This window comes from Petaurus breviceps, unplaced genomic scaffold (assembly GCF_028583685.1).
Source record: "Petaurus breviceps papuanus isolate PSGF00001 unplaced genomic scaffold, PetGlider_PUasm1.0 90825, whole genome shotgun sequence".
Lineage (NCBI taxonomy): Eukaryota > Metazoa > Chordata > Mammalia > Diprotodontia > Petauridae > Petaurus > Petaurus breviceps.
In genome coordinates this window covers 1,916,390-1,939,351 of record NW_027187353.1, presented here as the reverse complement: position 1 = coordinate 1,939,351, position 22,962 = coordinate 1,916,390, and the positions used below count along the sequence as shown (strand labels likewise).

Sequence of the window (22,962 nt, the reverse complement as noted above, 5' to 3'; positions counted from 1 at the left end):
GTGAAAGGCCAGATCCTCCTCTTGTGAAAGGCCAGATCCTGCCTCTTTTTCCCCACCTACTTGCTCCAATGCATTTAACAGGAGAAAGTGACCTCTGTGATGTGGCCCTCTGCCTCCTCCATGAAGCCTGGACTCACTGGAGTTGGCGAGGGAAGCATTTCAGGTCTGGGTGTGGGATTAAGGCAACAGGTGTACACTATGGAGCATCATGGAGGGCTGGGACTTCTCCTGGGAGGAATCTGAGCCCAGGCATGCATAGAGACACCACCAAACATGCCTGCAGAGGCAGCCATGGGGAGCAGGGGGCCCGGTTACCTTTGAGCACAGCAGCCAGCTGCCTACTTCCCCTAGGAGAAAGCCCCAGAGGAGCTTCTCAAGAGCCTTTAAATATTATTTAGAACTCCATTTAAATAGATGCATTCTTTATAGCAGGGGTTCTGAACCTGGGGTTGAAAATAGATGTCAGGGAGGCCATGAATTTGGATGGGAAAAAACCCACTTTATCTTCACTAACCTCCAACTGAAAATTTACATTTTCTTTAATTTTATCCATGTAGTCCACAAACATTCTGAGAAGGGATTGAGAGGCTTCACTGGCCTATGTCTGGCAAAACCTAGAGGACCCTTCTCAGAATAATATTTTTAAATAAAGAAAATAAAATATACAAGGTTACAAAGGAATGCCTTATATTGTAATATATATATATATATATATATATATATGTATGTATATTCTGTGTATGTGCATATCCCTGCAACCAGACTCCAGGTTAAGAACCCCTGACCTTGGGGCAGCTAGGTGGTATAGTGAATAGAGCACTGGCCCTGGAATCAGGAGGACCTGAGTTCAAATGAGGCCTCAGACACTTAACTAGTGTTGTGTGACCTTGGGCAAGTCACTTAACCTCAATTGCCCTTCCCTCCCCCCTCCCAAAAGAAAAAAAAAGAACCTTGACCTTGAAGGTAGAAGCCATTAGCTCATTCTTCTACTCTGCTTCTCTAATTGGAAAGCTTCCCTGCTCAATCCAATTCCTTAATTCTTTCCTTGTTTCTCTCTGATCTGGCCGATGCTGTCCTATGGAGTCACAACACACTCCAGTCCCAGCTGTAGGCTAAGGTACCCTGGGACTTCTGTGTGAGTAGCTCAGTGGAATGTACTGCAGTTTAATTTGAAATCTTATCCTCAATCCCACACCCACCTTGAGTATCATCTGTCCTATCTCTTCAAAATTTTTTTGCATTTTTAAATTTTTCCAATTACATATAAAAGTAATTTTTAACATTTATTCTTAAAAATTTTGAGATCCAAATTCTCTCCCCCATCCCCCCTCTCTGCCCTTTCTGAGACAGCAAGCAAATTGATATTGGTTATACATGTGCAGTCATGCAAAGTATATTTCCATATTGGTCATGTTGTGAAAGCAACAGACCAAAAAAAAAACCACTTACAAAAATACAGAAAGTGAAAAATAGTATGTTTTGATCTGCGTTCAGACTCCATCAATTCTTTCTCTGGAATGCAGATAGCGTTTTTCATTATGAGTCCTTCAGAATTATCTTGGATCATTGTAATGATCAAAGCAGCCAAATCTTTTGCAGTTTGATCATCGTACAATATTGCTGTTACTACATATAATGTTCTCCTGATTCTGCTCACTTCACTTTGCATCAGTTCATATAAGTCTTTCTAAGGTTTTTTTCTGAAATCCACCTGCTCATCATTTCTTATAGCACAGTAATATTCCATTGCAATCATATACTACAACTTGTTCAGCCATTCCCCAATTGATGGGCATCCCCTCAATTTCCAATTCTTTGCCACCACAAAAAGAGCTGCTATAAATATTTTTGTGCATGTGGGTCCCTTTTTTTTTCTTTTTAAAAAGTTTCTTTGGGATACAGATCTGGTGGTTCCTGCCCTCACTCTTGCCAGCTAAATCCAACCTACCCATTCCACCCTGGTCTCAGGACACTTGATCCTGCTAGTTTTTATGTTGTATACTCCTTTCTCTGCTTCTGTTGTATACAGGAAGCTTCCCCATTTCCCATCTGCTAACTTGTTGAAGAAACAAATTGGGATGGGGTGTTGAATGTAGTAGGCTTTGCTTCTAGATCCCTTCCCTGCTACCCCGTCCCTACTGTATTTCAAATTTCATCAAGCAATTAATAATTTATTTTAATTTTATTATTTAATATTAATTTTATTTATTAATTAATTTAATATTTATTAATAATAAATTTCATCATTAAGCATATCTTGTGCCAGGCATTTGTGTAAAAGCCTGGAAAGACAAAGACAAAAATGAAACAGTCCCTGTCCTCAGGAAGCTTACCCTCTACCTAGGAGAGTTACCTTGCTGTTTCATGGCATTTCTATGTGGTGCTGCTCCAGTAGGCGAGTGAACTCCTGAAAAGTGACCAAACTAGAAAAAGTTCATTTCCCTCAAGTTTATAGCCTGCTGAGAGTAGCTTTGTAATTGGCTAATTTCAAGCTTCAAGGCCCCTTCCCATGCCCCTCACTCCACATTCTAGCATGATGAGATTTAGTGGACAACATGGCATTCATCTTCTCCGTCGACATGATGTTATAGGGGGTCAGCCTTAGTCCTTTTCAGCTTCTATCTCTGCACACCCAAGGCTTCTAATATTTTCCCTGCCCCCCTCAGCCCTTTCTCTGTCCTCTGGACCATCTGATAACCCAACTTGATCTCTTCTGCTGTGAGGAGGATCCACTAGTCCCAGGGATATCGTGAGCCATTCATGAGACACAATGAAAAGTGGGGAACCCATCTGATGATTTCACAATCCCCAGGAGAGATGAGAATGAAGATGATAATGATAACCATTATTTGTCTGGCACCTTAAGATTCACAAAGTATTTATCCTTACAAGAATCCTGAAAATTAGGTAGTATTATTACTCTCCTCCTGTTTTCATATGGAGAAACCAAGACAGACAGATTAAATGATTTGCCCAAGAATGCACAGCCAGTAAGTGACTGAGGTCAAATTTGAATTTAGGTCTTTCTGATTCAGGTTCAGCATTTTATCCACTGTGCCACAAGCAACTGGTAGGGGGAAGGGATAACTTGGTGACCCTTTGCACTCTGGTCCTTCTCTGCCACTGTCCTCAACTTTTTCTGGGTCAGGCATCCTTTCCTCTTTCCCTTTCTAGGTCTAAGCCACAACTGAGGCAGCCAGCAGAGAGAAGCACTGGGGTTAATGGAAAGAGCATTGAATTTAGGGTTCCTGCTCTGCTGCCATGAGCAAACATTTAACCTCTTTGGTGCTCAGGTTCCCCATCTTCCCAATAAAAGAGTTGGCCTAGGTCACATCATCACCACCATCATCATTAGACACTCATAACTGGGATTTAAAGCTGGCAAAACACTGTACATACTTTGTCTCATCTGAGCATCAGAACAACACTGGAAAGTATTCTACCAGAGCTATTGAGATGTTAATAATAATGGCTAACATTTATTTGGTGCTTAAGGCTTTGTAAAGCCCTTCGTGTTATCTCTTTTCATCCCTGCTTTAACTCTGTAAGGTACATATTATCATTACCCCCATTTTACAGATGAAGAAACTGAAGTTCATGTCTCCTCCATCCTCAAAAAGCCCTCCAGTGATCCCTCCAGTCTCTGTCCCATGTCTTTCCTCCCGTTCATCACTAAACTCCTTGATAAGACTGGCTGGAGAAAATACCTCCACTTACTCTTCTCATCTCTCTGTGGTCTGGCTTCCAACCTCATCATTCAATTGAAATGGCTCTCTCCAAAGTAATTAGTGATCCTTTAACTGCTGAATCTAGCGACCTTTTCTCATTCCTCTTACTTTGTGTCTTCTCTGCAGACTCTGGCACGGTCCATCACCCTCTTCTCCTCGATACTCTCTTCTCTCCAGATTTCTGTGGTTGCCCTCCTTCCTTTCACACCATTCCTCTATGGTCTCTTTTGCCAGATCTTTGTCCAGGTCAGGTTCACTAACCATGGGTGTCTCCCAAGGCTCTGTCCTGGGTCCTGTTCCCTTCTCTTTCTATACTATTATATCATATGCTTTCATGGATTGAATTTTCATCTCCTTGCAGGTAGTTCTCAGATCTGTTTGTGCAGCTCTAACCTGTCTCCTGAACTCCAGTCTCGAATCCCCAACTGCCTATAGGACTTCTCAGCCTAACTGGAATTTTCATAGACATTTTAAACTCAATACATCCCAAACTGAACTTGTTATCTTTCCTCTCCAAATGCTCCCCTCTTCCTAATTCTCTCATTGCTGTGGAGGGCACTACCATCCTCTCAGTCTCCCAGGTTTGCAACCTGGGGGTCATCTTTAGCTCCCTACTCTCTCCATGACCCCCAATCGATTGTCAGGTCCTCCTCTCATTTTGACCTCCTTAACATCTCTCATATATGCTCTCTTCTCTTCTCTCCTCTGAATTTGCCATCACTCTGAAGAGGGCCCCTCATCACCTCATGCCTGGGTTATTGTAAACTTCTGGTTGGGCTCCCTGCCTGAAGTTTCTTCCCTCTCCAGTTTGTCTTACACTCTCCTCTCCAATTGATTTTCCTAAAGTTTGGGTCCAACCAAGAAAACCCCCCATTCAGCAAACTCCAGGGGTTCTTTATTGCCTCCAGGATCAAATCCAGAATCCTGTTTGGCTCTTAAAGCCCTTCACCACCCACTCCCTTCCACCCTTTCCAGAACTCTTTATTCCCCTCCACCCTCTGGGTTCCAGAGACACCAGGCTCCTTCAAGGCCTTAAACAAGACAAGCCATCTCCTGACTCCATGAATTTTCATTGACTGTCCCCTCATGCCTGGAAATGTCTCCCTCTGCATCTCCTCCTCCTAGCTACCTTGGTTGAAATCCCACCTTCCACAGGAAGCTGTTCCCAGTGCTCCTTAATCTCAGTGCCTTCCCTCTGAGATGACCCCCAATGGATCCTGCTTATAGCTTGTTGGTACATACTTGTTTGTATGTGATTTATTCCATTAGATGGCGAACATCTAGAGAGCAAGGACTGTTTTGTGTTTGTTAGCACAGTACCTTGTATATACTAGGTACTTAATATGTACTGACTAAAAATGAGGAAGGTTAAAGGACTTGCCCAGGGTCACACAGCTAGTAAGTGTCTGGGGTTGGATTTGAACTGAAGTCTTCCCTACTCTACCACTCTGCACCATACCTACCACCAAGCCACCTCTTTTTTCATTGTTGTTCCCATCTTACAGATGAGTAAACTGTAGTGACAGAGAATTCAAATGGCTGTTGGCCCCCCAATCCCATGGCCAGTGAGTATCTGACTTGAGCCTATGTCTTCCTGGCTCCAGGTCCATCTCTGGAAGCCCTCTCCCATGATGCTGCTTTAAGGCCTGCTAGCTCTAAATTCCTTGGAGCCCATTCAGGATGGGATTAAAGGACAAGAGGATAACTTAAAATGTATATAACAAGAAACAAGGGATCAGAGGGACATGAAGCAATCATGTGCAGTTGAGTCTAGAGGCAGGATTTCTTCCCAGAGTCCCTGGTCCTAACTGACCCATGACAATTGCTGGGTGTTAAGATTTTTCTGTTATTTAATTGTTTCAGTCCTGTTGGACTCTTCATAACCCGATTTGGGGTTTTCCTGGCAAAGATACTAGAGTTGTTTTAAATTTCTTTCCCCAGCTCATTGTATAGATGAGGAAAGTGAGACAGACAGGGGATAAGTGATTTTCCCAGGGTCACAGAATTAGTAAGTGTTGGAGGTCAGATTTGAACTCAGGTCTTCCTGACTCCAGGTTTGACACTCTATCCACTGTTCCACCTAGCTTGGAAGCACCAACAAGGTGCCACCTCCATCTTGGGTCAGGAAAGCCACAATGGACCACTTTGCCTTTATAGGTCTCTTGCCAGAACCCGTATTTCCCCCCAGTTTGCTCTTTGTGGGCCCCAACTCTACCCACCTCCTATTTTTGCTGACATAATTCACTGGCAGAGTTAGGAAAAGTTCCATGTCCTGGTGGGATGACATGAATAACTCCATTTATTTCATGGCTCCCTGTCCAAGGAAGCATCCTAGAGTCTTGGGTACAGGACAGACTGTCTTCTGGAATTGGGGAAACTGGGTTCTGATCTTGTCTTGTGTGACCTTGGGCAAGTCATATAACTTTCCTGGGCTTCAGTTTCCTCCTCTTCAAACTGAGGAGGTTGCACTACATGGAGCCAGAGATCACTTCCAAGTCTAACTCTCTGAGCCCTTGGTCCTATGACTAAAAGGCCCCTGAGGTCCCTTATTGCACCAGAATCTATTAACTTGGCCTAAAACCCCCAAAGAGAACCCATTTCCTTACCTGCAGCCCATTGTTCTGTTTGCACTGACACTTGGATTCTCTTCAGCTCATTGTCGGGAACAGCCAGTTCCCAGAGCAGCCAAGCCAAGCTTCAGTGATTTGTCCTTTATGGACCCAAAATCATTTATGGCTCCTGACATTGCTCCCCTTTAGTTGCTTCATAAAACCCACTTCACTGAACTTAATACAGTCTCCCCCCTACACTTTCCTTGGCCCTGCTGTCTTCGTACTGTTTTCCTAGGATTGGGGCCAAATGAAGTTATTTCAGGACCTGTTCACCCTAAATGCACCAGCAGATGTTTCCTTCTTGCCCCCCCAAACCTCACCAAAACTCACTGGTATGAGTCCTTTAAAAATATTTTGAATTGTATTTTTAAACTTTACATGGTTTTAGCCAGATTCCCCAAGAATTTGGGCCAGGTTCAGTCATTTTATTCCTTACCTTCTGAATGAGAACAGACAGGGCAGGTTCTGCCCAAGATGGCCCTTGGACACATGTCCTAGCCTGCTTGGAGCTTTGGCAGAGTCTCCTGGAGGAAGCAATCCATTGCCCTAGTTGTCTGATGACATCTCGGTCAAATGTCCCCCTTGTCACTTGGACCCTGCCCGGGTTGGGGAGGAGAGGGGCCTAATGATTTCTAGTTTTGCCCAATGGCTGTTCTCTGTCATTTACCTGCATGTGGATTTCTGGGCAGAGTTGTCCCCAGAGAGGCTAATGATGAGGGGGGGAGAGCTGTGGTTCTCTGATAGGGCAGTGGTCGCCGACCCTAACTCATCCAACAGGTTTCAGGTATTACCATCTACTTATCCATCACTTGTGGGGAGTAGGAGACTTTCTGGACCCCTTCATGTTTATAGAAAGTCAGTGTTGCCTAGGAGATAAGAGGGGCAGCCCAGGAGTCAGGTAGCTGTTGTTCAGTCATTTCAGTGACATCCAATTCTTTGTGGTTTTCTGGGCAGAGGTATTGGAGCAATTTGCAGTTTCCTTCCCTGAATCATTTTACACATGAGGAAACTGAGGAAGATAGAGATTAAGTGACTCATCCAGGTCACGCCAGTAGGTGTCTGAAGCTGGATTTGAACTCAGCCTTCCTGACTTAGCTGCCCCAGAGTCAGGTAGACCTCTTGGTTTAAGTCTCATTTTTATGATACTAGTATAGTATGAGCTCTTAGCGAGATCCTCCCAGGGATGCCCCTAGAGAGATGAACCATTGTTTGACCCATTAATCTGGGTTAAGTAGCAAGATGGCTCTGGTTGCCTAGAAAACTTTCTGATGCCTTGTTGGGTTATTGCCTTCAGCTTCCAATCCTTTGACTGAGGGTAAGGGAATTTCATCTTTGTATCTATGTCTCCAGTACCAGCATGGCACCTTGGCAGCACATGCTAGGTGTTTAATAAATGCTTGTTGGTTGACTGAGAGACTCCTGCATTTCTACAACTTAAGACCCTGCCAGCTTTCAGAGCAGGGGCCCCTGCCTGCTCCTTATGAGAATCACTTTGCCACAAATGCTAAAAGGTGCTGAGGGCGGCCCAAAGATGCCAAACTATTAAACAAGGAACAACGGTGCCAGCTCCTTGCTTTGACTTTTGACTTGATACTAATATCCCTCCATCACAGCACGAAAGTAAATGAAGGAGTTATCTGAGAAGGCCATCCCATTCATTCCTCTGTCTCTGGGCAGGAGTATGCCTCAGGGGTCTGCCTGGTAGAAGCCCATCTTTTGAAAAAAAAAAAAAAAGAGACATCATTCAGTCTGCCTTGGCAGTCTGTTGTTCTGTCAGCAGAGGCTGCTGGTCTACCTGGACCTCACAAAGCTTCAGTCAGTCTTCCTCATTTGGTTTCCAGAGGAAATGAACACACTCTGGCCACCATCTCTAATAGCCTTTTTATGGCCTTCAAGTACTAAATCACTCACTGTTCCTCCCTTTCTCATTATTGCAGCAATTACTGATTTGGGAAAAGAACTATTTGGATCACCGTTGTCTGGGCAATGTTGTCACTGAGTTGCTTCTGTCTTGTCTGACTCTCCATAACCCCATTTGGAGTTTTCTTGGCAAAGTGGTTTGTCATTTCCTTTTCTAGCTCATTTTATAGATGAGGAGAATGAAGCAAACAGGGTTAAGTGACTTGCCCAGGGTCACACAGCTAGTACATATCCGAGGTTAGCTTTGAACTCCTAAAGATGAGTCTTCCTGATTCTGAGCCCAGTACTCTATCCACTGCACCACCTAGCTGTCTAGGTAATGGGACTGGCCTTAAGGAATTGGCTCAGCGAATGAGTTATTTCATATTTGCTTCCCTTTGCTTACCCTATGGTCCAGCCAGATTGGCCTTTTTGCTGTCCCCCAAGCCAGACAGTCCAGCTCGTGCATCTCTCCCTTTCCAGATGTTGCCCTCTCTGCCTTCAATGGCCTCATATCTCACCAGACTCCATTAGGCTCCCTAAATGTCTTCAAGGGTCAGCTTACATGTGTGAGACACTCAGGAAATCTCTTCCAGATTTTCCAGATTCTAAGGTCCCTCCCTCCTTTCATTATATTGTATTTACTTATATCCCCCCTTTGAAGAGATCAGAGAGTGATTTTCATTCTTTCATTCTTATCTCTATGCACTTAACTCAGTTCCATACATGCATTAGGCACTTAATAAATGCTTGAATTGGATTGAACTGAATTTGTTCTATATGTAATCTCAGGCAAGCCTGTCCCATCCCTCCAAACCTTCAAATTCTTCCATCTTTCTGAAGTCATGACTTCCAAAGTCTTGCTGACCTTTTAATGCCATTTCTTATGCATAGTGCAGTGACACAGATCCCAAGGCCCAGCAATTAATCCCTTCCTCCCTGGGGCCTCATTTTTCCTGTCTAACTGAAGATGATTCCTGGCTCCAGCAGTGTTGGGATGCCTTCTCATAGGTGTGCACAGAGGATGGACTGGGCAGCATACCTTGCCCATACTTTACATCTATTTATATTCCTTATGGAGAGGGGGTAGGATTGGCCCTTCCTAAGGTCCATCTTCAGATTTGGCTTTGGCTTCTTTAAAAAATGCACTTCAGGAGCAGCTAGGTGGCACAGTGAATAGAGCACCAGACCTGGAGTCAGGAGGACCTGAGTTCAAATTTGGCCTCAGACATTTAACACAAAAACTAGCCATGTGACCTTGGGCAAGGCACTTGACCCCAATTGTCTACCTTCCCCCCTCCAAAAAGCAAAAAAAATATACATATATATATATATATATATATAAAATGCACTTGGAGTCCTGCTTGAAGTAGAACCCCCTCTCCATGGCAGTGTGGATACAATGCCAAGAAGCCAGAGTCCTGGGCAGAATTTTCTAACAGGTCAGATGTGTCCTATGGACTCTTTTCATTTTGAGAAAATTCCTGCCCCAATGTCTCTTGGAGATGATGCTTCTGATTTCTTGCTACCCCTTCTTTCCTGACCCCTATACTAATACCTCTCCTCTGGACTTTTGTCTTAGCCTGATATCATTCTGTGGATGCATTTTCCATCATGTTGGACACTCCAAATTTTGAATGCATCCATTTTAGTGTGAGATGAGGTGGTTGGGTATAAATGGGGTGGGGGGGGAACCCTCCCATCATTGATCAACATACTCCACTCCTTGTCTCAGTCACCGGTGCTCAATGCTCAAGGCCTCAGAGCCTTCTGGGGGAGGTGAGTGCTGGCAGAAGGCTTGGACAGTGAGTCCAGTGACGCGGAGATCTGCTTGGTATGTGGCACATGATGTCCAAGAACTGCTGCCCATCCGCCCGTGCAGAGCTCTCAGCACCTGATTATTGGCAGGCCCTTTAAAATAAAATTAAAAAATGAACGCGGCTGCTGCAGGCAATTTTCCTCCCTCCCCCCTCCAACAAAACCCACTTCTGAATTCCTCCCTGACATCTCTGATCTGTCTGCTTCACATCTAGGTCTCATCACTATGCCTGGATTCTGAGACAAAAACCCAAGGATAGAACAAAAGGACTCAGGTTCTATTTAGTCAGCATCTTTTGGAGGGTGCCTCATTTCACTGATGGGAAACTGAGGCTCCATGAGGTTACGTGACTTGCCCAAGGTCAGCCGTGCCCAGGTGTTGCTGAACTGGGGCCCTGTGTACTCATGAGGAGCTAATGATTATTGTGTGTCTCTACCCACCAAAGCAGGGGATAGAGCTTGGACATTGGGCTGAAATGAAGCAGGAAGCAGTGGGGGCCTTCCCACCTGCCTGCCTCCTCCTTCTTCCCATTGGATCCAAAATCGAATGGTTGTTTTCCTTTCTGGAGTCCTGGATCAGACCAGGGTCTGTTCCCATGAGTGGCCTGTGCCCTGGGAAACCATATCCTGTCACTGCATTTAATTTCCAGTGATGGAGCTGTTCTGGGTAGGGCTCAGGATGGACCTAATTCTTTTCCACAGTGTGACCCCAGCTGTCTGATGTGATACATTCCTGTCTGTTCTTCCTCCTCTGTCACCCAGTTATCAGACCTCTCCCTTGTCTCCCCTTATCCCCAAACCCTTACCTCATCCCCATTCTCATCCCCCATCCCTATCCCTTTATCTCCATCCCTGTCCCCATCCACATTTCCATCATTCATTCCTGGAGAGGCAGGCCTGAATAAGTGGATAGTACACTGAATGTAGAATCAGGAAGACTTGGATTCAAATCCTGCCCCTGATACTTACTAGCTATGTGACCCTGGAAAAAGTGACTTAACTTGCCTCAGTGTCCTTATGTGTAAAAGGGAGGGGTTGAATGTGTCGGCTAGTCAGGCTTCTCCCAGATCTCAGTCTGTGATCCCTTGGTCCTGGCATCTCTTTGGCCCCACTTCTCCTCACCCCTCACCCTATGTCTATGCTTGTTTCTAGCCCTGTTCTCCATCCCACAAGCCTCGGCCCCTTCTTCTGTTTCTACCTCCCTTCCCTAGTCGATGTTAGTCTCCTTCTCTGTCCTGCACTGCTCCCAACACCTCGTGGTTGTTGTTCAGTCATTTTCAGTTGTGTCTGACTCTTTGGGGGACATTCCTTGGCAATGATGCTGGCATGGTTTGCCATTTCCTTCTCCAGCTCACTTTACAGATGAGACAAACTGAGGGGTTAAATGCCTTGCCCACAGTCACAGTTAATAAGCGTCTGAGGCTAGATTTGAACTTGGGTCTTCCTGCCTCCAGGCCCAGTGCTTTATCCATTGCCTCTTGTAGCTATCACCACCTGCTACCTTCCGTTGTGAGGTGGCCTTGTACTCAGGAAGACTTGCTTCGGACGCTTACTATGTCACCCTGGGCAGGTCACCTAATCTTTGAGATTTCATTTCCTTACTTGGAAACATGGGGATAAAACAGCTCTTGCTTCACAAGGCTGTTGTGAGGAACAGTTGAGACAATATGCAAGGTATCCCAAATGTCTTGGTGCAGTTTTAAGCTTTTAATAATACACAATTGCACCCAGACTTTTAGGACATACTCTATGTAAATGGAAAGCTGAGAGAATCATAAATTGCTTCCTATGTGAGCTATTTGGGGTAGTATTTCTGCTCTCCCCACCCCATTTTCTTCCCTTGCCTTATCCCTCTCCATTTCCATTTGCTCCTTGTTTTGGCCTGGACTGCCTGTAGTTTTTCCCAGGGCTTTTATACATTTGAATATCTGTGAGTACATACACTCTCTGTGTGGGATCTCCCATCTCTGCCCTAAGCAGAGGCATTCTGTGCCCACCAGGAGGCCAGTGGCGATCTGAGTTCGTGAAATGCTACTTGGCTGGCACTGCCCACACTGGGTAAGGTGCTCCTTTGCGTTCTTCCTTTTTCAATAAGGGAAACAAAGGCAGGAGGGTTGAGTTGTATCCTGGGGTGCTGGGAAGAGGTGCCTTGCCCCTCCAGAGCTCTAGATAGTGGGATTCAGGGATTAGGGCCAATAGGTCTCATAGGTCAGAATGGAAGGAAAAAAGGAAAAGAAAAAACCAAGGCCAACCTGTCAGGGATCAAGCTGACACAGCAGAATGCCATGAGCCATGGGGAGTGATGCACATTATTAATCATGCGATAAAACAATAATTGCTTTCTCCCTGGCCTCTAATGCTTCCGCTCCCTCAGGGCCCTTCATGCTGAAAACAGGAAGGAAAATGGCCCTCATCTCCCTGGTGAAGACCTGCTTTTCTTTGGAAAAGGGGGAAAGAGACACATTGGTGGGAATTCAATAGGGAGATGAGGAGGGAGTACCGTCATTCAGTGCAGGAGGACTTAGACCCTGGCTTCAGAGTGAGTCCTTCCTCCTGGCATCTTGATGGTCCCTGCCCCTTCCCCCTTCCCCAGAAGACCTGACATTTTCTTTTGAGCCGCTCAAAGCACTTATTATGTCTTTAGAGCAGCTCAGTGAGGTGTGTCGGCTTGCTTATGATATTATGTGTGGTATTGTAGAAAAGACAAACCCAGGCTGGCAGATCTAGGGTTTAGTCCCAGCTCTGTCACCGTAATCAGCCTAGGAAAGTTCCTTCATCTTTCTGGGCCTCATGTTTCAAATGAATCTATTGATCCAAGGGCCGTAAAGAGTTAACACATATTTAATGGTCCCATGACACTCAGTTAGCTTCCCTAATCTCCTGCCTGCCATTTCAGTGGGGCCTTCAGCACGAAGTTGGGCTCAGTTTATAGAATGTGTTCAATAGGCTTTTGGGTGACTCACTTTTTTTTCTTTGATTCTAGGTCAGGTGAACCGGCTGCCTTTTTTCATCAACCATTTCTTTGACACATACCTGCTGATCAGTGAGGATACACCAGTGGGTAAGTACTAAAACCCTAGGGTGGACTTATGAATTTGTGGAGAGGGTCTGAAATTTCTATAAAACCTTCAGAATCACATTAATATAAGTTTGCAAAGAACTTAACACATAATCTTATTTTTCTGAACAGCAACCCTATGAGTTAATTACTATAGTTATTATACCTGTTTTACAGATTGGGAAACTGAGAAGCTAAAGTGACTTGCTCATAATCATATAACTAGTAAATGCTGGGGTCAGCATTTGATCTCGGGGTTCCCATAACCAGCACCCTTATCCACTAGATGCCGCTTTTCTGGTCCAACCACCATCCTCAACAGGAATTCTGTGTATATCTAACATTACTCAGAGATGATTATTCACATCCTTCTTGACCATCTCCAGTGATAGTTCACTCCCTTAAGAGCTGGCCTGGTGGCTTAGCTCTAATTGTTAGAACATTCCTCATTCTATTGAGTTAAGATCTAATTACTCGTAACTTGGATTTACTGGTCTACTCTCTGTAGCTACATAGAATAAGTGTAATCCCCTTTTCAAATGTCAGCCCTTCAAATACTGAAAGCCATTTGCCGCGTATCCCCCAATCTTCTCTTCTCTGGACCAAAAATGTCTCCATTCCAGCAGCTTTCTTGCTTAGGGTAGACTCTTAGGCAGGCAATGAAACACTGGAGAATCAGCCTTGGAAAAAGCTGATGAGCAGTTTCTCTTAATTCCCTACTCCCTTAGGCCTACTCTCCCTAAGTGAACACCCTCATTCTGTCCCCAGCCTGCCCTGTCTATGTCCCTACTCTTTGTCTCCCTTATTGAAACTTATCTGTCCCAGATGTCAAACTCTCAAGGCCCAAAGCATCAACTAGCTAGCTGATAAATAGACCCCTGTTAATGAAAGAGAGAAGATCACAGTCACCCCTGGGTGTCATTTGCAATTTATATAGGACAGTGTTCTTAAGTTTTTTTTTTTTGTTTTTGCTGAAGACCTCTTTGGCAATATCAGGATGCCTAATGGACCCCCTTCCCAGAATAATATTTTTAAAAGCATGAAATAAATACATAGGATTACAATGCAAATAAATTATATTGAAATGCAGCTATCAATATTTTTCGTGCCCTCCAAGTTAGGAACTCCTCATAGGGCCTTCTGGAGGCAATGCTCCCTGTCTTTATTGTTTAACCTACTTATGATTGGAATGCATTTGGGGGCAGGTAGAAATCTGGGGGGGCCCTCATACTGCATCATGTCCCTTTGCTATTCCAATATGTAGGGTTGCATACCAAATCTGGATCATGGGCACCCATTGGAAAGGAATAAAGGTGGCTCTTCTCTTGTTATTACTTCTCCTGTAGCAGTGATCAGGGGACACACATAGACCCCCTTGATGTAGCGCCCCCAACATATCTGTATCCTGACCATTTATTATTTCTAACTCTGGGAAATTTTTCTTGAAATCTTATAAATAGAGGCAGGTAAGATATCTGGAGTGAGGAAAGGTATAATAGGAACTCAGCCATTTGCAGAGAGGTCATCCTTTAGCAGTGAGTCACCACCAGCTGTGACTGAGCTTGATATTCTTTCTTAATTACCCAAGACTTCTCTTGCCCATCTGCCTATCTGTGCTTCAGTCGGCCCCACTGAACCACACTGTCACCTGTTGGGGAATCTGACCGAAATCATTCTTTTTGTGAGTAGGAAGTGGGTTTATCTTTCAGACTCAGAATAATTAGAAGAGCTCAGTACATATGCATAATATTGTTGTTTTCAGGCATGTCTGACTCCTTGTGACCACAGTTGGGATCTTCTTTGGAAAGATACAGGAATAGTTTACCATTTCCTTGTACAGCTCATTTTTCAGATGAGGAAACTGAGGCAAGCAGAGTTAAGTGACTTGCCCATGATCACACAGCTAGTAAGTGTGTGAGGCTGGATTTGAACTCAGATCTTCCTGACTCCAGGCCTGGTTCTCTATCCACCGTACCACCTCTCCGTCCCTATATGTATAGTATTTTAAGGTGACAAATTTTGTGTACATCATCTCATTTGTTTACCAACTTTTTGCCCAGAGCTTTTCTTTAATGAATATTTGCGAGAGGATTTATTTAAAAAAAAAAACAATTTGCTCAGGGGGGTTATAGAAGTCTAGGGATGTTGGTCCGTCTTCCTCTTTTTAGGCCTTATATATTAGTCTTCTCTAAGTAGTGTCTGTGTGAGAGGGTGAGAGGCTTGGGTTCGAATCCCAGCTTTACCACCAGCTAGCAATGTAAACTTGTGAGCAGTCACATAACCTCCCTGTGCCTCGGTTTCCCTATCTGTAAAATTAAGAAATTTGGATCACATGGAGGTCAGATGATCCCTTGCCAGGAATGATAAAAAGAGGATTCCTATTCAGGTAGGGCCTGAAATAGATTCTCCCCAAGGTTACTTAAGACTCTGACATCCTGTGACTCCCCTGCGTAATTTGTCCTTGGACGTAGGCCTCAATATTCCTATCTGTGAAATAGGCAGGTGGGTCTAAGATTCTGCAAGAAAATATCTACAGGACAATGAAGAACACTTACTCCAGCTCCTCCCTTATTTTAATATTAATTGTTGACAGGTATGTATATTCTAGGCCTGACAAATGCTCTGATTGGGTATCTCATTGATCTGTGGAGAAGTCTCTATAGGGATTATTGTCCCTGTTTACAGATGAGAACACTGAGGTTCAGTTGACAAGTTCGTATTGTTGATCATCCTTCATTCCCACAGAGGACCAAACAAGTTCATATAGACAGCGTGTATCAGAGCCAGGTTTGAAGCCACATCTCTTCCATCCAAATCCAGTTTGTTGTTATTTTATAGCTGCCTGGTCCTTGGAATCCTGGCAGTTCAGAGAGGATGCCACAGGGCAGAGGGTGAACCTTTGTCCTGTAGGATGGGCCTCCCTCAGTCGGGCAGGGGGAGGGTGATCCTGCTGATTTCCCTCCTGCCATGATCGCAGCTGTGCCAAGAGAAGCTCCCAGGCCTTAGGTTCCCTCCCATTCCCTAACTCCCAGAGTGAGGATGTGGGTGCATTTCAGTAACAGGTATCGTAGGGCATGGAAGCCAAGGGCATCCTCAGGGGAGATTCATTCAGGTTCTTAAGATAGTCACCCACCTGGGTCCTAGTTGAGAGCCATGGTGACGGGTGCCATGGAGACACACCTAGAGAGAAAGGAGGAAATACCGTATCCTTTGCTGGTCAGCTTCTACAGGAGATACCAGCCCACTGGCCCTGGGGCCTACAACAAGACATGAGCATCCCGCAGAGAAGACCAAGGTCAAGACAAGGCCACTACATTGGGCATTGAAGGAGGTGTGAAAACATGAAACTCAGTCTATTTTAAGCATAAATTTGAATCTGTGTTCTCCTCCAGACCAGGACCCCTAATAGTGTTTCTTGGGTAAATGGTCCTGTGACCTGAGCTGTCCCTGCCATCCCTATTCTACCACCTCTTGTGGTCTTTCTTCAATGTTTGGTCCATTGTATTTCCTATTCATCAGCCCTTCCCTCAAAGCTTTTCCTCCCTCTTTGGTTCCCTGCCCATGATCCTGGTGTCTTCTCCTCCTGTGTTATCCTCCTATATTAGTAACTGATATTCTAGTAATTTGTGAAGTTTGGAAAATGCTATTTTACAAGTGCCCCGACTGCCTGCTGAAATTAACCTTTTGGTTATTTGTAAGCTAGTAAAGCTGCTGGCCATGGTACACACCGTCATCAGAACACTGGTGAGGTTCTCCTTTCCTAGAACATAGAGGACCAATAACACTGATCTTTCGTGAGAGCCCAATAGCCATGATTAATTTTGTAAGAAGAAAAGGAGACCTCCAAGGGGCCCAACCTGGAGTCAAGAAGACTTCTCTTTCTCAGTCCAAATATGGCCTCAAACACTTACTGACTGTGTGACCCTGGGCAAGTCACTTCACCCTGTTTGCCTCAGTTTCCTCATCTGTAATATGAGCTGGAGAAGGAAATGGCAAACCACTTCAGTATCTTTGCCAAGAAAATCCCAAATGGGGTCATGAAGAGTCAGATGTGACAAAGAAAGGGAGGACCCAACTGAGACCTGATGAGGATTCCTATTGGGGTAGTATTCATGTTTAAACTAATATACCTATTTTATTATATTTTGATCATCCGTACATACAGAAACTTATTATTGGAAGGGACCTTAGAAGTCATTCTTGAGTATGAATCTCCTCTACAACATTCCTCCAGATCGTTATCCAGTCTCTGAGGCAGTCAATTCCATTTTTGGGCAACTGTTCAGTTTTGCATTACAGTGAACTTAAATGACCTCCCCTTGTTCCTAGTTCCACTTTCTAGTACCAAAGAGAATAAATGTAATCTCTCTTCTTCCTGAAAGACCTCCAAAGTACATGAAGATATCTGTCATTCATCTCCATTCCTCTAAAGCTCCTTTTTTCTAGATTAACCATCTCCCATTCTGAATTTGAGGTCATTTGCCATTCTGGTTGCTTTATAGCTCATCAATGTCCTCCCTAAAACGTAGTTCCAGAACTGAACAAAATCAATTTTGAAGTTGATTTTTTGAACCAGACTGAAAGACTTTACATTTATCTCTATTCAATTTCATCTCATTTGTTTCTGACAGATTTTCAGTTAAATTTAATTCACTAAATATTTACTAAGTATTAACTCTGTGCAAGGCACTCTATTGGGAATAAAAAAAACAGAACAGTCCTTGCCTTCAAGGGGCTTAGATTCTACTACTTACTGAGGTATTTTTAGATCTTGTTTCCATCATTCAAAATGATATGCAAATTTGATAAGCATACCACCTATCTAGTCAAGCACAGATCCCTGGGGTACTCTGCTACAGATCTTTTCCAATTTGTTATTTCTGTGCTGCTTATCTTCACTAGAAGAAATTAAATTTCCTCCTCTAAAGCAGACACACCAAAATATTACTAGATTCCTTAGGATCTCCTTCTGTGCTATGATAACTTTTATGACCTCTCCATATTCTGTATTCAAGACTTCCTAATAGTATTTGCATGTATATGTGTTGGTGTGTATCACAAACAGATATACAAATATATAATGTATGTATATCTATGTGTACATATGTATACGTAGATGTAGATGTGTATGTGTATGTATGTATATGGATCTCCCTAATCATTCTTCATCCAGCACTCCCAACACATTCTGAGACAGTAAAATTTTCAACTTTGTGAATAACTCTGTTTCTTTCACAATCAGTCTAATAATAACAATAATATGATTTAAGTATTAGACCATATGAGTCACAGGATATCAGAACTGAATTTTGGTAGAAAGTAACCTTGAAGAGCTATTCCAACCTCTTAACCATTCAGAAATCCCTTCCATAGTATGTTGGCACATGTTGTCCAGTCTTGACTATGGCAATCAACTAGACCACAGCCAAAGTCATTGGTGGACAATTCTTCTGTTTGGAAGGTCTCATTGGAATGAGCCAAAATCTCTTTCCTTGTATCTCACATCCTTTGATCCCTTGAGCAATATAAAACAAGTCCATTCCCTCATGCAGATGCTAACCCTTCAAATATTTAGAATGAGAAGGGACCTTTGAAGATAACTAGAGTGGCTGCTCTAGGTTTAACATGCCTAATTCTTTTGACTCTTCCTCACCTGTGGTGGTTTCTAGACCCTTTACTATTCTGCTCACCTTACTCTGAATGTAATCCACCACTGCAGTTCCCTGAGGACCAGAATTGACTGAAACAAAATACAGTAAAAATCAAAGAAAAAAAATCAAGGCAGAACTGACAGAGTTGTATGAGTATGCAAATAAATGCAAAAAGGAGCACAGCAAACATTGTTGTGGATTGATTTTATTTTGTTAAAATGTTTAATATGATGTTGTAGAGTGTTTTTTTCCCCTAGATCTGACTAAGATGTAACTGGTTCAAGTCTGAGTGGTTAATTGGTGATTTGGCCCATGTTTGGTTGGTTTGTTGATTAATCGAAGTCTGCTCTCAATGTTGCATTTATAATAAAGATATGTTCTTTTAAAAGTGACTAGAGAGAAGGATGATATTCAAGAGGTGATCTGATCATCACAGAGTACAATAAGATTATTGCTTTCAGGGATTGCACGCCCATTTGTAGCAACTTTATCATATTTATAAGGCTTATATGAAGCTTGTGATCAGTTCAAACCCCCAGATCTTTTTCATATGAACCTCTATAATTCCAAGTCTCCCCAATTCCATACTTAAGTAATTGGTATTTTCCATTCTAGAAATTTATTCTTTCCATTTTTTTCTATTCTATTCCACATTTTTTTTCATTTTCATTTATCCCTGTTTAATTTCATACTGTTTGTTTTGGCCAAACCAACAAATCTGTCAAGATCACTTTGAATCTTGGACCTGTCATCTGTTATATTAGTATATTAGTTCTCCATCCCAGTTTTGTGTCATCTGCAGATTTAATGAGAGTGCCTCTAAGTTTTCATCCAAATTACTGATAAGTATTTTACAGGACAGAGCCAAGAACAGGGTCCTGTAGCATGTCACCAGAGGTCTCTTTTCAGACTGACAAATTCATCTATTAATTGCCTGGTTGATGCAAATTTAGTCCACACTCCTCTCCAGCTCCACCTCCCCCTACAATGACCTTGTGTAAAATCAGAATATGATTGGTGTTATTTTCAGTATAATTACATTTTTTCCTGTTAAAATTCTCTTATTTAGGGTCAGGGATTACATTCAGGGGCAGCCTTTGTTTGGACTAAATGGTAGTATTGTTTAAGTAAGTTTCAGTCAACTGCAAATCCACCTAATTGAACTATCACCTAGCTCATGTTTTCACCATTGTGTCTGAAAGGACAGCATGAGCTACTTTGTTGAGCCCTTTGTCAAAATCAGTATGTGTCTATGATACTTTAGTGGCCTACCAACCTATAAAATCTCTCAGAAAAGGAAACAAGTTTAGTTTGCTATAATTACTGATTTGTGAACCCATTTTGTTTCCAGGTGATCACCACATTTCTTTCGAAAGACTCAAAAACCATTTGTTTAAATAATCTAACCTTGAATTTTTTCTGGGAACTTCTGTCACACTTACTGACCTTTAATATCTATAGTCTAACCTTTCCTTTTTCTGGAAATAGTAAGGATATGTTCTTGTCCTCAGCTTTGTGACCATCCATAGTTGTGATGGACAGTCACAAAACTGAAGACAAGAAAATGTCTTAAATATTCTGAAATATAGGTGATGGTGGTACTGATATCTCCACTACTGGTCCTTTCAAAATCTTGAGAATGTCATTTTAAAATTTTAAGTTGACAGGTCCTATCTCTTCACCCAAGTTTGGCTTCAATTCTCTTTTGTGCTGCCTGTCTTACCATTTCCAGTTTGAAGATCATTCCCTTTATTGGGCACAATAGATACAATCCAGAAGATAAGTAACCCTTCCTCTTCTGTCTCATGTGGTGTGACATTCTCTCTAGACTGTAACTGTCCTCTCCTTGCTCTAAACATGCCATGATCCAACATCTACAGATGTCCCCAGGTGATTGTATGGTAGGTAATGGATAGAGCCTGAGGCTAATGAGACCATGGTCATCATGAGTTTGGTCTTTAACCAGTTATCTTCCCCCAATATTCCCTGTCACCAGACTGCACCCCACAAGGCAGGAAATGGGTGAGAGGGCTTGGATCCCCATCTACCCGAAGCAATTCAAAGTGAATCTCTTACTGAGAATGGGTCAGGTATGTCACTGTTGTCTGTGAAGGAAAAAGACACCTTGGAATATTGCTATGGAGGACCTTTTCCCACTCAACTGTACCTTCTGTTAACAAAATTTACAAACTATATAAATTGTAGATATACACATATGTATTATGCTAGCAAACATTAATTATAAATTAAAAGTTGCATGCAGAACTTTGGATGAAGGTACCAAAAAAACCAAAACAAACCCAACCCAACCCAGAAGTTCCCCTGTCCTTCTATGCAGTGTCCTAAGACTAAATAATTCCCATCTTCTTTTCTTATTATCTGAGTAGCAAAGGCATAGGATCAGCTGAGTCTGACCTCCTTGGGGTGGTCCTATCACAAAGCAGTATCACATTCAGCTTAATGACAATGACTCCATTCTCCCCATTCCCATTTTGGAGGTTCCATTGTCCACAAACTCTGGGAATCTATGCTCTGATCAGTAGTCTCTGCCCCCAAGGAGACTCCCTCCCAATACTCCAGTAGTTACTACTCAATCCCATTCCTGGACAGAGATAATCGCAAGGACACTCTGCAACAGTCCCTTCCCATAGTTGAGCTGTTCTTTGTATCCAGACTATATTCCCTTCTACTATTTCCCATAACTCTACCCTGTAAGAACCCCCTTTCTCTCCTCCCTCCCTGGGTATACCTGTCTGAGTAAGGCAGTGGTTGTCCCAAATTATAATTCCCCAGCCCCAAATAAATGTCTCACTTTATTTACTGATTACCTAGTTGTGCTGAGTTTTTGTACAGACTAACAAGAGGCACCATTCAATTCAAGTCAACAAGCACTTCTTAAATGCCTGCTATGAGTTAGGCACTATGCTAAAAACAGCTTATATTCTAATGGAGGGAAACCGGATGTCTAGTTGTAATAACCAATAGTAGTAGTGGGGATAGTAATAGTAGTAGTAGTAATAGTAATAGTAATGAAAGCTGGCATTTACATAGCACTTAAAAGCTGCAGATCTCTTTACATGTACTATCTCATTTGGTCCTCACAACAACCCTCTGAAATAAATGTTGTTATCCTTATTCTGCAGATAAAGAAACTAAGGCTTAGTGAGAGTGACTTGCCCAGGGTCACACAGCTAATAACTAAGGCAGGATTTGAACTCATATCTTTCTGACTCCAAGTCCAGTACTCTATCAACTGAGGTATTTAGGTACCTCAGAGAAATAATTCTATATACATATATGTGTGTATATACATACATATATATGTGTGAGTAGATATATACACACATACACATATATGCATATGTAACCCAAGTATATATACATAAATGCATGTATACATATATAATATAATATATATACATATATAATATATGTGCATATGTATTATACACACATTTAAAAAACCACAATAATTTTGAGGGCACATTAACTGAGAGAATATGGAAAGATCTCTTCCTGTTCTGAAAGAAAGGGTCTCTTGGTGGTTCTGGTGACCCTTGAGCTGAGCCTTAGGAAGTCACAGCTGGTGAGGAATAAAGGTGGGGAGGGAGAACATTCCAGGAGTTGGGGGCAGCCTACAGAAAGGGACAGAATGAGAATGCTGTTTGCACAGGGACCAGTTGGCCAGTTTGCCTGGAATGTTGGGTGCCTGAGGTGAGCAATGTGAAATAGGCCTGGAAGAACATGAAGTGCTGAACCCTTCTGTTTGAGAGACAATAGGGAGTCAGGGAAGCTTCTTGAGCTGGGGAGTAGCTCGGTCAGACCTGTGCTTTGGAAATATCACTTAGTCATTTGGGGAGGGAGGTGGGGTTGGATTGGAGAGAGACTAGAGACAAGGAGATAATTGGAAGTTTTTAAAAATAGCTCAAGCAAGAGGAGATGAGGGGTCTGGGCTATGGTGGCAGCTCTCTGAGTGGAGAGAAGGGGGTAGATGTCACAGAGACAAGACCAACAAGACCATGATGGGAGGGACACTCTTTGCCTCTTTGAGGATTCTTGACCCTTACTTTTACTGACCATTTCACCTACCTTGGTGCAAATGGCCCTGAACTTTCCCAGGCAGAACACCCCCCAAACGTCTTAAGCAACAATTAAGGTGATAATGCTTGCTCTAATCACTTACATGAGTAAATTAG

At 43.0% G+C, this 22,962-nt stretch overlaps 1 protein-coding gene across 1 annotated transcript in view; it reads left to right on the top strand.

The window, feature by feature from the left end:
- Positions 1-22,962, top strand: part of CDH23 (cadherin related 23) — a 620,897-nt gene that overhangs the window by 52,142 nt on the left and 545,793 nt on the right. The window contains exon 3 of the mRNA XM_069071099.1: positions 13,041-13,118. Within this exon, the coding sequence (XP_068927200.1) occupies positions 13,041-13,118 (78 nt within the window). The remainder of the gene's footprint in view (positions 1-13,040; positions 13,119-22,962) is intronic.